The sequence below is a fragment of the Lycorma delicatula genome, chromosome 3 (genome assembly GCF_047948215.1).
Source record: "Lycorma delicatula isolate Av1 chromosome 3, ASM4794821v1, whole genome shotgun sequence".
Classification (NCBI taxonomy): Eukaryota; Metazoa; Arthropoda; class Insecta; order Hemiptera; family Fulgoridae; genus Lycorma; species Lycorma delicatula.
In genome coordinates this window covers 193402500-193419261 of record NC_134457.1, presented here as the reverse complement: position 1 = coordinate 193419261, position 16762 = coordinate 193402500, and the positions used below count along the sequence as shown (strand labels likewise).

General features: G+C 29.4%; 2 protein-coding genes across 5 annotated transcripts in view; one reads left to right on the top strand and one right to left on the bottom strand.

Annotated features, from left to right (window-relative positions):
- LOC142322317 (ras-related and estrogen-regulated growth inhibitor-like) overlaps nt 1-9183 on the top strand; it is an 86560-nt gene extending 77377 nt beyond the window's left edge. The window contains exon 6 of the mRNA XM_075361259.1: nt 9087-9183. Within this exon, the coding sequence (XP_075217374.1) occupies nt 9087-9091 (5 nt within the window). The 3' untranslated portion in view covers nt 9092-9183. The remainder of the gene's footprint in view (nt 1-9086) is intronic.
- A 4216-nt stretch (nt 9184-13399) lies between these two features.
- Nucleotides 13400-16762, bottom strand: part of LOC142322316 (uncharacterized) — a 264731-nt gene continuing 261368 nt past the window's right edge. For all 4 annotated transcript variants that reach the window (XM_075361256.1, XM_075361257.1, XM_075361254.1 and 1 more), the window contains one exon: nt 13400-13685. In XM_075361256.1, coding sequence (XP_075217371.1) covers nt 13519-13685 — 167 coding nt within the window. In that variant the 3' untranslated portion in view covers nt 13400-13518. The remainder of the gene's footprint in view (nt 13686-16762) is intronic.

Below are 16762 nucleotides of genomic sequence, written 5' to 3'. Positions count from 1 at the left end.
TCTGATTTGTATAACTTGTCTGACTTGTAAGGTATAAATTAATTCATAACAAATAATATTAGCAGAAAGTATTAAAAAAGTATGAATAATACTAGCATAAATTATAATATTAAGATTATAAAAATAGGAATCGGTAAATACTAAGTAAAACAATTTTCATCCCTACTACAACACAGTAGCATGTATGTTTATGCTATAACTAATACTGAGTGATCAATCACATAAATAAAAATAAAATTGATAGTTAAAAATTTATTTAATTCTAAAAGATGTTCATTTAAGTTTTAGAGCAAACCTTTAAAATCACTGAACGTTCACTATAAGCTTTCACTTTAATAATATTTGTGAATAACTTTCTGTGTCATAATGAAGGTCTGTAATTTTTTTAAAATTTCATTTTTAATGGTGATTATTATTGTACACAACATTTTTCAAACGCTCTATGAGAAAGAGCATGTGAAATTAGCAGATTTGAAACACCAAAATTCTTTAGAAACTATTTTTGGGTTATTTTTGAGAAATTAATGGGTAAACCATTAATTTAATGGTTCTGTATATATTGTGGATAAAAATAATTATCTTCAATTTTAAATGAGTAATAAATTTACTTTAATAATACTGTAAAAAAAAGGTTGTCTTATATAAAGACAATTAAAATGAGTGTGTACTTTAAATATACTGTGATGTGTACAGAAGGTTCTAGTAATGGAAAGTGTGAGATAAGAGAAAAAACGAAGAGTGTAAATTGACAGTTAAATTGAAAAAAAATAAAAATCCAGAAGCAACAAAGCGGAACTATGAAAAAATTTGTTAGAATACTGTAGAAGGATCAGACAACACTTGTAGATGCTTGAAACTGTTACATTTTAATGAAAAAAATAAAAAATAAAATAAAAATAAATAATGGACAGGCTGCTGTTACATCAGGGTAAGTCCTATGGCCAGAGGCATAAATACTATCAAGGATCAGGAAGTGCGAAATGTGTGATAACAATTGAATAGTATGTGCAGTAACAGTTGAGCATAGAAAGAAAGATTACTTAATGACAAAAATCTGATTTGCAACAGTATTCCATTCTGTGATCAAGTACGAGAAGCTATTTGATGAGTTCACTATGAACAGGGAACAAGTTTTCACTGTTCCTTAATAAAAGTATAAGCTAGTGTAAAGAGTAGAAATAAATAGTCCTTATGTAAAGTTTATTATCGATTTTGTAATTGTAATCTCACTAAATTTTGTATAAATTTTCAACAACTATTCTAAATTTCATAGCAGAGTCAAAATTATTGTTTATGACATAAAATTTACTTATTTTGTAAATAGTATAATAGTAAAGAGTAAATAAATAATATTTATAAGAATTTTAAGGAATGCAATTTTTCGGTGTCCTTTGTTGAAGCGATAATATGCAATAACAGAAATGAAACCACTTGCAGTAATTAATCCACTCAGTTTATCTTGTTCAAGTTAACAACATTGAATTTTTTTTAGGCAATAATTTTAAGTTTTGCATTATTCTTAAAATTATATTTTATGTATTCTGTCCTGAGAAGATCATATTCACAACAATTTTCCAGAGGATTGCAGCAGTCAATGTTTAATATTGTCAATAACTACCATTGTCAACAACCATTGAATTCATTATCTTCTTAATATGTTTACAAAAGCTGTTGGTAAACATTTTATACTTTATTTGCTTTGCAGATTAGTGTTGGGAAACATATTAGGTAGACAAATTATGCTCAAAAATAAAAACCATACATGCCCTATGGAAAAAAAAAATCTTGTCTTAGTTTCCAGCAGCAAGGTATCTACATACCTTGCTGCTGAGAAGTAGATTTATCAAAACTCTTAACAGACTGACTTTGGGACCATCTGCCACACACAGTGTATGCATGTTAGGTGTAATACCCGTACTGGTTGAGGTGACCTAACACAATACTATGTTTTATGACACTTTTTTACTTTCCCTTACGTAGTTGTATTTTATAGAGCTATATGGTATACATAAAGGAAATATATTAATATATGAGAGTAAATTAAAGTATGCTAACACGGTCAAATGCACGATAGGGTTTTTCACATCTTAATGTTTCATGATCCTCCTGTACCAAAAAACATAATTTTAACATTGAAAAATTCTGGAAGGATGTGTATATGTTGGCCTGTTTTTCTGCTTTATATCTCCAATCTGAATTTTGATGAAAATCATCGAAACTGATGAAACCTAATTTTGTGCATGGTTGCAGGGAGGTAAGGACCTGATGAATCCTAAATTTCAGTATCTTACTGAAATGACAGGTAATTTTTTAACATAATTTTGTTCCTCTTATGTAACTATGATACTTTCTCAGGGCAAAAAAAGATTTTTCATTTTTTGTTATTTAAGTCATTCTTATCCTAATTGCATGATGCCATTACATTATATGTTGCTTTGGTTATATATCTAGTCAATTCTGGGGGAAAATGTCTTATATTCTTTTCAGAATTATTGTCTGCTTGATATCTTCGATTAATAAATTTTGTATGATAATTTCTGATTATGTATGACTAATGCCACTTAATTTTGCTTTCTTGATAATCAAAGTTATGCAACCCTTTTGACAGTTTTTTAGCAATTATTTCTGGTTTATTAGTCATCAGGTTGAAACCTAGTGAATATAACAAACAAATCAGTATTTTGGAGTAGCAGAAATATTAAGTATAACATAATTCTGTTTAGACACTAACATAAGCGAGACATTCCTGCTAACATAACCTAATTTACGTTTTGCAAACAGAATTATCTTCTTTATCAGGGACATTTTCAGTTTGGACACTATAGTGCTAAATGATAGTAGTATTTGTAATTAAAAATATGTTGGTGCACCATATAAACAGTAGAAAATATCTAATTAACATTACAGTACATGTAAGCGGCTACTTGTACGTACCTTTTAAGTCTTGTACCTTTTCCTAGTACAGTAGGATGCAAGTCAAGAAATTTCCTTATTATTACATAATTATTGTACTTTTGTTCAGTATCTGCCATTTTAAATAGCATAGCAAGTAAAGTTATAGAAAATTAAACTACTCGCTTTTCCAACAATAAGACACTTCATCGGATGAAGCATCTTTTGAAAAAGCGGCAGAAAATGTAGACAAGTTGAAAAGTGCATCGACGTCACTGGTGGAACTTTCGAAAATTCACTGTAAATTAATACAGTATAAACCACAGTGAGTATTTATTTTTTAAAGTAAATGAAAAATATTTTAATTTTTCAAAGGTCTACATTTATTGTAATAAAAACAGCTGTTTTTAATTTTTATAAATTCGGATAATTTTTCTGTTAAGTTTTGTTTTTAATAATTTAAGTTGATTTTTTAAATTTTTTCATAAACTTATTACAGTTACCTCAGAAATAAATTTTCTACAAATATATTGGTAATAAAATTTATGCATTTATCAGTCATTTAACAATGTACTTCAAACCTAAAAAAATCGTGTTTTTGGTTACTGAATTTTTCCATTTTACGTTGGATGTCATGAAAACAACGGGAGATACAGTTCTCGGACCTGTTTTATTCGACTTTTCTGATCAAAAACACAAGAAATTAAGTTTACCCTTATATTAGGGTATAAAAATTTCAGTATGACCTCACACGGAGGGAACCGAAATCCGGGCAAAATTTTTCGCAGTTGGAACTCGATAACAAAGCTCTTTTGGACATATGTTTTATTAAATATTTTCCTTACTTCAAACGCTAGGAATCAGTTAACCAAATTATTTCACTTTTCGTAGAAATAAAAAATCTTTTCTTTCTCTTTCCGTGTAAAATAAAAAATGGTAATGAAAATATGGGTGCACTGTAGTAAAGTTAAAATTTTTGGAGCAATGCGTTTACTGAGATGAGAAGTACTTGGCAAAGAGTTTAGTGTATGGTATTTATTTGTTGACCTATTAAAAACAAAAATATGATTTTGTAGGTTATAACATTCGGGAACAATACAGAAGAGTAACCATGCATCAATAACACTGGTCAACAAACTTTAATTTTTTGTTTGTTAAATGAGAGTGAATTTCTGATTCTTATACTATTTTTTTATGTTAATAGATTTTTTCTATTGGAGGAAGTTTTTTTTGTAATTGAAATTTCTTTTGAAACAAAAAATGTATGGTGAAAATAATATGAGAATCCATTACATGGATTTTGTACTCACCTAAAATCTATTTGTTTTCAATTTTCTGCTGTAATTTGCTAAAGGTAGTTCCCTCTTTAGATTCCAACAGTAGTCTGCTAATGTTTTTGGGTTCTATTTTCCCTGGTATCATGTTTCCATTGTACATTCCTGGTGAAAGCATTCTCCATATTCATCTCCATGATAGTGCCAAGATTTTTAGGGAAAAGATCCAAATATGAATGTAAGAAATTGATTTTGAGTGACATGTTACACCCAAGCCCTTTGTAATTTTGAAGGAGTTCACTCACAAGTTCTCTGTAGTTACAGGCCTTATGGTTTCCAAGGAAGTTGTTTAATACATTTTGAAATGATTTCCATGCAGCAAGTCATTCAAACATTCTTCAAACGCTGGATGACTCATTAGTTTTCTTTGTGGTCTACCAAATATACCTTCCTATATTTTAGCATTGCTTATATTAGGGAATTTGTTTTTTAGAAACCCCTGACCTCTACGATCAATTGCTTTAACAACTTTTTTGAATAAACCTAGTTTAATGTGTAGTGGCAGAAAAACTTTTTCTGGTTTTGCTAATACCTGACAAACAACATTCTTCTCTCCTACAGTCAGTACCTCTCTCTTTGGCCACTGCCCTTTTATGTAATGGTTTTTCCTATCCCTGCTGTTCCATTTGCACATAAAGCAACAGAATTTGTGTATCCAAGTTGCAGTCCAAGTAAAAGCAGTATTACTTTAAGATCTTCACAAATACGCCATAAATATTTCTCATACTGAATCCTGCTCAATACAAGTTTCATATTTTCATAAAACTCCTTCATGTGAACAGCGTATGCTAATGGTATTGATTTCCAATGTGAAGTTGAACAGCTTTCAAACTAAGCTTTGATAAATCAATAAAAAGTTGCCGTTCGTCAGGATGGTGCATATGTCCACATCATTACAGTACTAAGTTTTCATACTGAGAGAACAATTTTAATAGTGTGACTAGGTTTAGCTGTTATCCCAGATATTTTTCTTTTTCTGTTTAGCCTATGGAACCACCATCGGGATTGCTTCAGAAGATGAATGAGAATGATATGTATGAGAATAAATGAAGTGTATTCTTTGTACAGTCTCAGGTGACCATTTCTGAGATGTGTGGTTAATTGAAACCCAACCACCAAAGAATACTGGTGTCCACCATGTAATATTCAAATCTGTATAAAAGTTCAAAGCCTTTACTAGGATTTGAACCTTAGAACTCTTGACCTCAAAATCAGCTGATTTGTGAATAAGCATTCACTACTAGACCAACTCGGTGGGTTCCAGATATCTTTATTACACAAAAAAAAAAAACAGTCTGTGGTGTCATTCTTTGGTTCTCTCCAAACTACTGGAATTGCAAATGGCATGTGACAAGATCCATTTAGCCAACCAGTCAACAATATTAACCAAGAAGCACAGCAAATATGAGGAGCCCAAGATTTGGCCAGATCATCTAATTTACATCCAAAGTACAGTTCATATGACTTTTTTATCAGTGAATTATATTTATTTTCTGAGACTTTAATGCTACCTCACCACAGGTGTAGCAGAAATTGTTTGGATGATTAATGCAACTGCGAGGCATTGTTAATAAATTAGAATGACTAATATTGATTAAAAAGAAACACAATAATTTAATAAACATAGACTCAGTTTTCTGAACAATATATACCTGCAAATACGAAAGCCACCTACAAAAGTGAATGTTACACACCTAAGAACTTGTACTTGATTGAGAATGAAAAATATTTCTCTAGTCTGCACGACAGTTTATAAGTAAATATAATAATGACAGAAGTAACTAAGTGAGTGGATGATATGTTTACAGTAAGATGAAAATAGGAAGAATAAATCACATTCTTGTTCGTTTTAATTGTGTAAATAATAAACATGATGATTAATGTGTAACAAATTAATGTGACAACAGTTAAGGGACTGTAATAAATAAAAAAAAGCTATTTAGTTGATAAATAATATAATAAAGTATGTTCAAAAAATGCTATGCTTATGGAGTTCATGGATGATACTACCTGAAAATAAGAATGGTAGTTAGAAAAAAAAAACTAAGAATGATAGAAGAATTCTGATTTCATATTTGAAATCGGCATGAAAAATACTATAAGAATCTGCTAATCACTCTCATTTAACAAAATCATTGTAATTCTTATATTAGAATATATATATATACATATATGTATATATAAAAGAACATTTCCTAACTGACTGATTCATCAATGCCCAGCAAACTAAGAAAGGATTTTTTGAAATTCAGTGTTTAAATTACTATTTTTTTCAACTCAATATCATGTATATCAACTTGATTTTTTATGTGTATATTCTGTATGTAAATATCTAAAAACTAATTTCTAAATTTGTTGAAATTCCGAGTTTGAAGGGTTAAAATGGGTTTTTAATTTTTTTTTAAACCTGGCTTTTTTTTTAATTTCTCATCTTGATTTTTGGTATGTATAATTTTTATGTAAATATCTAAAAATTAATTTCTAGATTTCTTGAAATTCAGCATTGAAAGGCGGGAAGAAAGGTAAAAAAAAAATTAACAATGCTTGCAGATTTTCCCAATTCTGACTGTACTAAACAAGATATTCTTTAGATTGGGGCTTGCAAATACTCTTCAGATTAATATCTAGAAACCATTTTCAGGTTTTTTGAATTTGGATTTTTTAAGGGTTGCGACGGTGTACGGCATGGCGGCTTAACAAACACAGTCACTGTTAATGAATGTACAATGTGACTGGCTGGACCTGTCTTCAGTTATTTGATTAAAAAACATAAAATAAAAGCAATTAAAAAAAGGAGAAACGAAGTACGGTCACTTCCTAATGGTGGCTGTCAGGTAATAAGAACTGAAAATACAATTTTTACCTGTACAAAGAACGGGTAACCATATATAACTAATATTTTTATGATGAAGGCTGACTGCTTTGAAATCCACATTCTTATATCACTCAAAGTTTCGGATCCTGTACTGACCAAACTGTTACTCTGAAGAAATTACAATACACTGATATTTTTTATAAATTGAACAGGCTTTAATTTTTATTTATCATTATTATTCTCACAAGCATGACTTTAATGAACAAACAGGGGTGCCCTATTTTTTGAGCTTGCTAATATTCTTCATTTATGTAAGCGAGCCATGACCGGTTAAATAGCCCCTGACTGTGATGGGAAAGCTCAATTTTTTTTGGGCTTGCAAATATTCTTCATTTACATATATTTAAAAACCATTTTTGAGGATTTTTGATTTCAATTTTTTTAAGGGGTGTGGCTATGTATGGCACAGTGCACAACGGCTCAACCAACTCTAGGCTAGTCACTGCCTCTGCTACTGTCTGTGTGACATGACTGGCTGTACTTGCCTCTGGTTATTTGATTAAAAAAACATAAAACAGAAAAAATAGCGTGGGCGAAAACTGGGGATGTGACTGGGGATGCTAGAGTATATAAATGTATATATATTATAACTGTATTATTAGTTAATGAATAAGAAAATGTATTGTCTGTATATATCATCAAACAGAAAAATAAATCTTAATATTTAAAAACAATTTTATTACTATAAAACAATATTATAACAATCTAAAAAAAATAAACACAATTAATTGAAAAATACATTATAAGTATGTAAAATATTTTAATAATCCTTAAAATTAAAGTGTTGAAATTTTAAAGAGCCAAGAAATGAAGCGATTCGTATTATGATCTTGGCAGAAACAAACTGTAATGGAGACATAAATATAACAATTGTGAATAACAAGACAAAAACAAAAAATTTAAGCATACAAGAGAATGATATTGTGTTAACAAAGAAAATAAACAGCAAATCAAATGAAACCTAAAAACTGGTAAGTAAATAGAAACAATTAACAACAAAAAGTTAAAAAATGTATCACAAAAAGAAAATGTAATTAACACTTAAAATATGAGATTGTTCAAATAATATATAATACTCTTTATCAAACAGTAACGTAGCCTTGCTACTCTCCTTCCAGTAAACATTTTCTCCCCGAAATGTAAAGCAAATAAAAATTCATTGTTCTTCAGACATAACTGAACATAAAAAAGAAAATGGTGATTGTAATTGCTGTCAACCAGACTGTGCCAGTTTTAATTAATAAATATCTATAAAAAAAGTAGACTGACGATTCTAATGGTAAGGTACACAGAATGTATAATGCAACATACATAAAAAAAAAGTTACCTTCATAATATTAAAACAAACATAAATTTGATGGAGATAAATGTAATTAAAGAGAACATGAGAAGCAATTTGACCAATAGCAGCTATTAACAAATAATACTGAAAAACTTGTAGAGATATTCATTTACTTGATAAATCACATGTACTACTAATATTAATCATCTAAAATCAAACTGACTGTTAAACTAAATTGAAAGAAATCATGATATCAGGTATTAAACTTCTAAAAACCAAAAGTTCATTTAATTAAAAATAATGAAATACTTGATTTATCAATAAAAACAAATATGCAAGTTTTTAAGGTCTTTTCAGAGACAATAATGGGAGGTATCATATTTTATGTATCCATAAAAACGTTTTCAATGGTAAGGTCTTGCCTAAAAATCAGTGAAGAGTAGTCTAAAATAACATTGTCTGTAAATTTAAAAAGGAAACAGTTTAAGAAGTTAATTAAGTGAAATCTACAAATATATTATTGATCTAAAATACAAGACATTAACTTCTGGTGTTTTGGTAATAATACTTGAATTTTACATTTATAACTGTAATTAAGCTACGTTGTAGTAAAGCAAACAATATTATCGTAAAATAATTATGTTTATGAACTATAGGGTTACAGGTTTTGGTTTATGGTTATTGGGTTGATTTTTGTTTCTAGGTTAGAAGAAAAAAGAAAAGGAAAACTGAAAGAAGTATTTTTTTAAATTTGATTGATATGTAATTGAATTACGATAAGAATATTTGAATATCTTACTAACAGAACTGAGTTATTTTTGACTCCCAAATTGTAAAATTATAATTTTTATTTATTTATGTAATTTATTATTACTTAACAATATTTTATATTTACACAATATATTTATCACATATTCTGTATGTACAATACATGTAAATTATAAATCAGTAAAAATACAATAAATATTTATGATATTTCTATTCTTGAACAGCAATTTTTTTTTTAAATTGTCATAATTACACGTAAGTAATAGACAAAAAGGTGTGTCATATTGTGGTACTGTACTTGGAAGTGGATATCATACAAGAAATTTACTTGGAAGATATGAATGTGAGATTATGAGGAGATGTATTTTATCAATTACCATAGCAAAAGAAAATTACAAAATGGAGCTTTTTATTATCTGTTTACATGGCAAATAACATTCTGTATCATATTATTAGTAAAATTGATTTTCATTATATAAGTGCTACTTTTTTAAGTAAGGTTCCATTGGCTGTGGCTATGTAAATTTTGTGTGGCTGTCAAAACATGCATACACCCTGCATGCACAATTGCAGCATGCCTTACACAAATGCAGATCCCATTTGCTGTTGCAGTGTCACTGTGCATGGTTTATATTGTGAAGTTGAAATGTTTCAAATAATTGAGCGGCCCGCCATTGCGATGGGTCCCAAGGCTGCTTTCTGAACAACACCAAAGAAGGAGAATGGCTAGTGCTTTAACATTTTTGACCAATACAGTGAGGAAGGAGATGAACGTTTGGACCATATTGTCATAGGGGATAGACATGGGTTTCTCACATCACTCCACCATCAAAGTGGCAGTCATTGAAATGGTAACACACAACATCTCCATCACAGTGAAAGCCCAGCAGATTATGTCAACACACAAGATTATGTCAACTGTGTTTTGGGATAGACATGCTGTTCTGTTAATTTTATGCCCAGCTCAATAAATTAGTCAATAAACTCAGCTGTGTACTGCGAGACCTTACAAAGCTTTGGCGTGCCATACAGAATAAGTTACGTGGCCTACTGTGATCAGGAGTTTTGTTGCTGCATGACAATCCAGAACCTCATTCTGTTGCTCAAACTCTAGAGTTAATCAAATCTTTTGGATGGGAGCAAATGCACCAATTACCATATAGCCTGGACCTTGCGCCAAGCGATTACCACCTGTTCTGCACCCTGAAATAGTTTCTTGTTAGTCAGCATTTTGACACCGATGAAGAAGTGAAAACAACGGTTGAAGACTGGTTGTCTTCACAGGCAACTGATTTCTATGATGTGGGCATGAACAATTTAGTAAAATGCTATGATAAATGTATAAATAAACAAGATATAGAAAAGTAGCATATAGAAAAATGTAGACTTTTACACTTTTCTATGTAGAAAAGTATAAAGAGCGAAATAAAAAAAAGTGTTTTACAATATCTTTACTAGTTTTGTTTTTGTTAAAAAATGAACCTTACTTAAAAAATAGCCCTCATATTACCACTAAAGGAGATAAATTTTGTGCTTAAGTAGTGTACACTACAACCACTGTGTGCTTGGACCATGTATAATCACACATTAGCCTATTACAGGCACTCTATTAGAGTAGTGCCACTCTAGAGGTACTCTAATAGAGGCACTCAATTAGAGTAGAAATGATTTACTTAATTATTCACTTCCTTCCTGCAACTGTTGCTCTTATGTGATGCTTTAATCTGTTCATGGCTATATGAAGACAAAATCTAGAGTGAAATGGTGAAGAGAAGTTGGGAGGAAGACAGTCATATAGGAACTGGATGAAAACCACAATAATAATATTTGACAAAGCCTTTGTCTAGAAGCAGGAATATAAATCTGATAGAAAGTGATTACGTACCGATTTAGTTGTCATTGGCATTATTTATGCCATAAGTATTTTTCCATATATGTTAATCAAAGCTATATTTCACAATTTTATGTTATTCAGGGAAAATACCATTCTCAATTTATCATTGTAGTCGCTAAACAGTAACTATTCACTCAAGTATCATTTCTTCTTCTTTATTTTATAATTAAAAGAACTGCTTTTTTATTCATTAAAGTATTTAATTTCATTTGGATCTAACCACAGCTGATAACTTTATAATATTTTTTCTATTAATTCTTTTCATTCTTCATTGTAATTTTACTAAGAGGGGGAATACCAGTTACATACACCCCAAAGGAGCAATGTCAGACACGCCACAGGTTCTGCAAGGTGTTAGTTAAAGTGCGTATGTGTTCCTGCACTTTATTGACTCTAAACCTAAACCTCTTCACCAACTCCCCCCATCCAGGGCCAGACTGGCATTGAAGCATTACCATGCCCTGGTGGGAGTCTTTGGACTCAGGGGATTCAGAGTCCCTGTGCGTCATCACTGTCACTGATCCACGCAAGTGCGGACCAGTGGACAGCTCAGCAGGGAGCAGTCCTTCATCCCTTCATCCTCTGGTTGTGTGCTTCTGCCTCTCTCAGAAGATTTTTTCTAGAAACTATCATTCCGCCGGCGGCACTGTAGAAATCCTACCGTGAATGCAGCTCAGTCAACCAGTATTCCAGTTCTCTCTTCTATTTCCTTTGTACTGAGAATATTTACTACCATACTTGATTCCAGTTCCCACGTGTATTTATTTTAAAAATAAATTCTATCACATTTTCCGATGTCAAGCTGGCTACTTCAGGCGAGATCCTAAAAGCATTCCATCTGTCACAAACAAAGAACACATGTTCCGGATTATATTCCGCTCCACAATATATAGTCAGGTGAGGTCTTCTTTTGAACCTGTTTAGGTATGCTCCAAATCCCCTGTGGCCTGACAAGAACTGTATGAGAAAGTACAACACTCCCTCACACCTCCTCTGGACCCAGGGTTCAAGTCAGGGAATCAGACGCTTGGTCCACGCTCCTTTACTTGAGGCTTCCCAGGATGCCTGCCATTCTTCCAGCATTATTTAGGTTGTCTGTTTCTTGGGAACCCCCATCATGAATTCTGCAAATCAAATTATTTATGAGGCTGATTGGTGGCACACCGGCTATTACTCCAACCTCTACCATGAATACTATTTCGTATGCCATAGCTGACACGATTGCCAGTCTATGCTGGAATGACTGTAAAAGCCCAAGCGTCTCTTAATCTCTTGAACTGACTTCCAGGCTGGGGCCGCATATAACAGTACAGATGTTGCTGCTGATAAAATATGCTTCCTTATTGCAGCTCTGGGTCCAGACTTTGTTGGCACAATTTTACATCATGTAGATTAAACATACATTTTTGAATACTATAACAATGTACTATATAAAAAACATATTATAATTTAATCAGATGCAGTTAATTAAAGGATATATTACAACATATAATAAATGTTGTAAAATTAGAAAGTTTTCTTTCTAAAAAATGTTGAAACTGAAAATGTTGGTTTTACAGGTGCTAATTATTGGGATCTTAAATGTGTTTTTCTAACTTTTTTAATGTAACTTAAAATGTATTCTGAAATGGTATAGAAAATATTCATGTGCAAGTTAATTTTGAACTATATTAATTGGTGTATTACATTATGGTAGGTAGTAATAAAATTAATAAAAGATGCTTAAGAAATCATAATATAATCTGATATACAGATAGAATTCAGGTAATAAGTGTTAAAATAAACTAAAAAAGAGAAAACTAAGTGTAATGTCTTTATTATTGAACACATAAAACACAGTATGTTTGTAACAAAGAAATATTTATGAATAAACATTCAAATAAGGTGGTAAATTACATATACACTCATTAAGAGTACTTCATTTAGTAATAACTAATTATAAAGATAATTCAATATACTATATTTATGAATATGTGATTCAATTTATTTTAAAGCACATTTGTGATGTATGTAATTTACAATTAAAACTCCCTTTTATTTTTAACTGTGAAGTAATAAAAAAATAACAAGTTTCATTTTTATTTTCATTTTCATTTTAAAATTCTCTGCCATTCCTTAATTTTAAATTTGCAGTTACCAATATGCCAGTAAATGAAAGATGCAAAACAACTGATAAATATTATTCAAATTATTTTTTTTGAATAATAATAATATATGAAGAATGTTATTTTACAATGTATTAATTTTTGATTAAAATATATTATTTATACCTCACAAACTTTTTCAAGAAAATAAATTATTTGGTGACAAACAGATAAATATGAAGGTATAAAGAAATTAAAATTATTAACAAACCAGCTTAAAATATATTTAATAATTAAAATAACAGTACTTAATTTTATTATACATTTTTTTTTTCACTCTTCAGTACCTATTAAATTCAAACATTCAAAATGAGAAAAAAAGCAAGATATTAAAAATCTGTGAATGTAGGTACTATTACAGATGGATCAAGAAAAACAGGTCTGTAGTAATCCATTTTTGGTGCCCATCCTCTGGGAGCTGTATTAAATGTATTTAATGATGAATAGTCATGTACCTTGGCTGGTGCATGTTGAACTGGTTGATAATTCTGAGAACCTAAAAAATACAATTTATAACTTTAATAAAAATATGATGTAAGGCAGTAAATTTGACAGTTAGGTCATTTAAACATACTGTAATATTATTGTCACAAAAAGATCAGTTTTTAATTAACTTTTTAGAATTAAACCTTCATCAGTAATTCTGAAATAACAACTTGAATTTCCAGTTATATGAATCTGCAGTAAAAGATTACTCACATAGTTAGAAAATGCAAATTCAGTTGGTATTAATTTTAGATATGATAATGGAAACCATAAACATTTTTTTTCTGTTTTTTCCTCTGGGAATTACCATACAGGTAATTCAGCCTTTAGAGGATGAATGAGAATGATATACAAGAGTGTAAATGAAGTGTAGTTTTTTACAATCTCAGTTCAACACATTCCTGAGATGTGTAGTTAATTGAAACCCAACCACCAACGAACATCGATATCCACGATCTAGTATTCAAATCTGTGTAAAAGTAACTGGCTTTATAAGGACTTGAATGCTAGAACTCTCGACTTCCAAATCAGCTGATTTGGGAAGACACATTCAACACTAGACCAACCCGCTGGGTTGGGAACCATAAACTAATTGCAGTTTATCAATTGCCTTCCCAGAACTTACATTCTTGCCCGATTAGCTAAGATGCTTATTTACAGAAGATAAAGACTGGATAATGTAATTTTAATTGGGGATACGAATCTGAATATTCTTGATAATAGCGTGGTGAATGAATTTCTTAATATTATGGAACTATATGGATTTAAGTCATATATAAACAAACCTACATGATTACAGAACAGTTTTGATGGTGAAATGCAGTTAACCAGCTGCATCGACCATATTTTTTTTGAGTGTTATCACTAACCATTACTGTACTTCTTTTCATATGAAACTTAAAAACTTTGTAAAAGATAAAACAACTGATATTATAATTAAAATAAATTATGATGAACTTAAATCTAGTTTATCTATAAAGAGAACTGTAACAACGTATGCAATAATAACACTGATACTATAGATACATTAGTAACAAATTTTATCAACAAACTTACTGACTACTTAAATAAAAATAAAGAAATTATTAAAATATCACATAAAAATAAACCACTAAAATAATGGATCACTCTGAGGATGGTAGCTGCTATGAAAGCTGCTATGAAATGCACTGTAAATCACTAAAACAACCTTTTAATACAAAACTAAAAAGAAGCAAAAATTATTTTAATAAATTGTAACTAAATAAAAACAATATTAAGAAAATGTGGTAATGTATTAATGAAATATTAGATATGAAAAAAGAAATTACACAACCGAAAATTGAACCTAATAACTTTAATACTTTACAAATGTAGGAGAAAATTATGCAAATGCAACGCTAAATGAATACAAATAATTTAAATCTGCCTCTTTCAATAATCCCACCCTCTATTAATAGCCTGTTTCTTAACCCAACAAATATTACTGAAATATTAAATGTAATAAAAGATTTAAGAAATAACTTAACAAAAATCTCAGAAAAACCTCGCTCAGGAAAATCAATATTACTAAATAATTTATTAATAATTCAGACTTATACCTGAAATTACCTCAGATTACTTAATTGTCGAACTTCCACATTGATTTATGTCCTTATTTATTGGTTACTAAGCAACATATTCCAAACTTAAATCAATTAAAATTACAAAACATATTTCTAACAGGTGTTACACTATTTCTAACATACACCCACCTTGTCTTTAACAAATTATAATATATTAATACAAAATTATATCGAGTTCAAAAATATTTAAAACAAAAATACAAAATTCAACATATGATGCCCATCTTAATAAGATATTTATACTACAGAAGTATTTGATTACCGCGGCTCTTGGTAAACCAAGGTTATATCCCGGTACACGGTTATTTGAAGAATTTAAAGTACCTACTTTGAGATTCATATATTTAAAGAAAATATTGCACATAAACAAATATATGAACGACTTTGAATTTAAAAATACACTGTTCAATACTCTTTCAGTAGGAAGAAATACTTATATCAAATTCTTTTCAGAATTAACTGTTTGCAACTGTCAATTTTCTTATTACTCCAGTATATTTTCTAACAAAGTACCCAATCCCTTTTAACATCCAAATAATAAATAGTAATCTAATCAAAGAAACAGATGATTGGGTAAAACACAATATATATTTTAAATTACCAAATTGAAAGAAAATGATCTACACTAATAACAATAAATTTAACGTATTATAATGAATAGCATACAACAAAATAAATTAATATACTACTTTACATTAAAAAAATTTATATATATAAAACTGTGAATATTTAAGTGAATGCTAAGGCAGTATAAATTCATAAATATTATTCAGTTGTCCTATCTTGTGAATATTTCTTGTCTTATCTTATCATTTTTTTTATTTTTATTTCTCCATTATGAATTTTTTTCTCATTTTTCAGTTTATGAATTTATTCTATTTTATTGAATTTCATTGTAAATTTAAATAATTTTACATTCTGGTTCTATGTATTTTTTCTTTTAAGTCTATTTTATTTAAATTAATTTTTCAATTTAAATTTTGTGTTTATTTTTTTAATTTTTATGTATCATGTTACAAAAATCATGTGTTTTTATTTAGTTAAATATTGTATTTTTAATTAGTTCTTTTATTAATTGTCTGTTATAATGATATGAACTTGTGGGTAGTGCTCAAGATTTCTTTATAACCTGTGTCAAGGATAAGTATGTTGAATGAAACTGTATAAGTAATTTTCAATTGACAATGAAATAAATAAATAAACAAAATACTCAATGTCATTTTTTAACATTAACAAAACAGCTAAAATTCTTAATTACTATAATACTAAAAAATATACTAAATTTGAAAGAAATGAATGAAAGATTCTTTTATTTATGATAATTTTTTATTCTGTGTGCATTTCTTGAAAAAAGGTCAGTTTTACAGTAATTTTAGTATAAAATATCAAATTTTAATAAACCTATTTTTACTATTGATAGACGAATCTTTATAATGCACCTTTCAACTAAAAATTAAATTTAATAAACATTATTTTTCATATT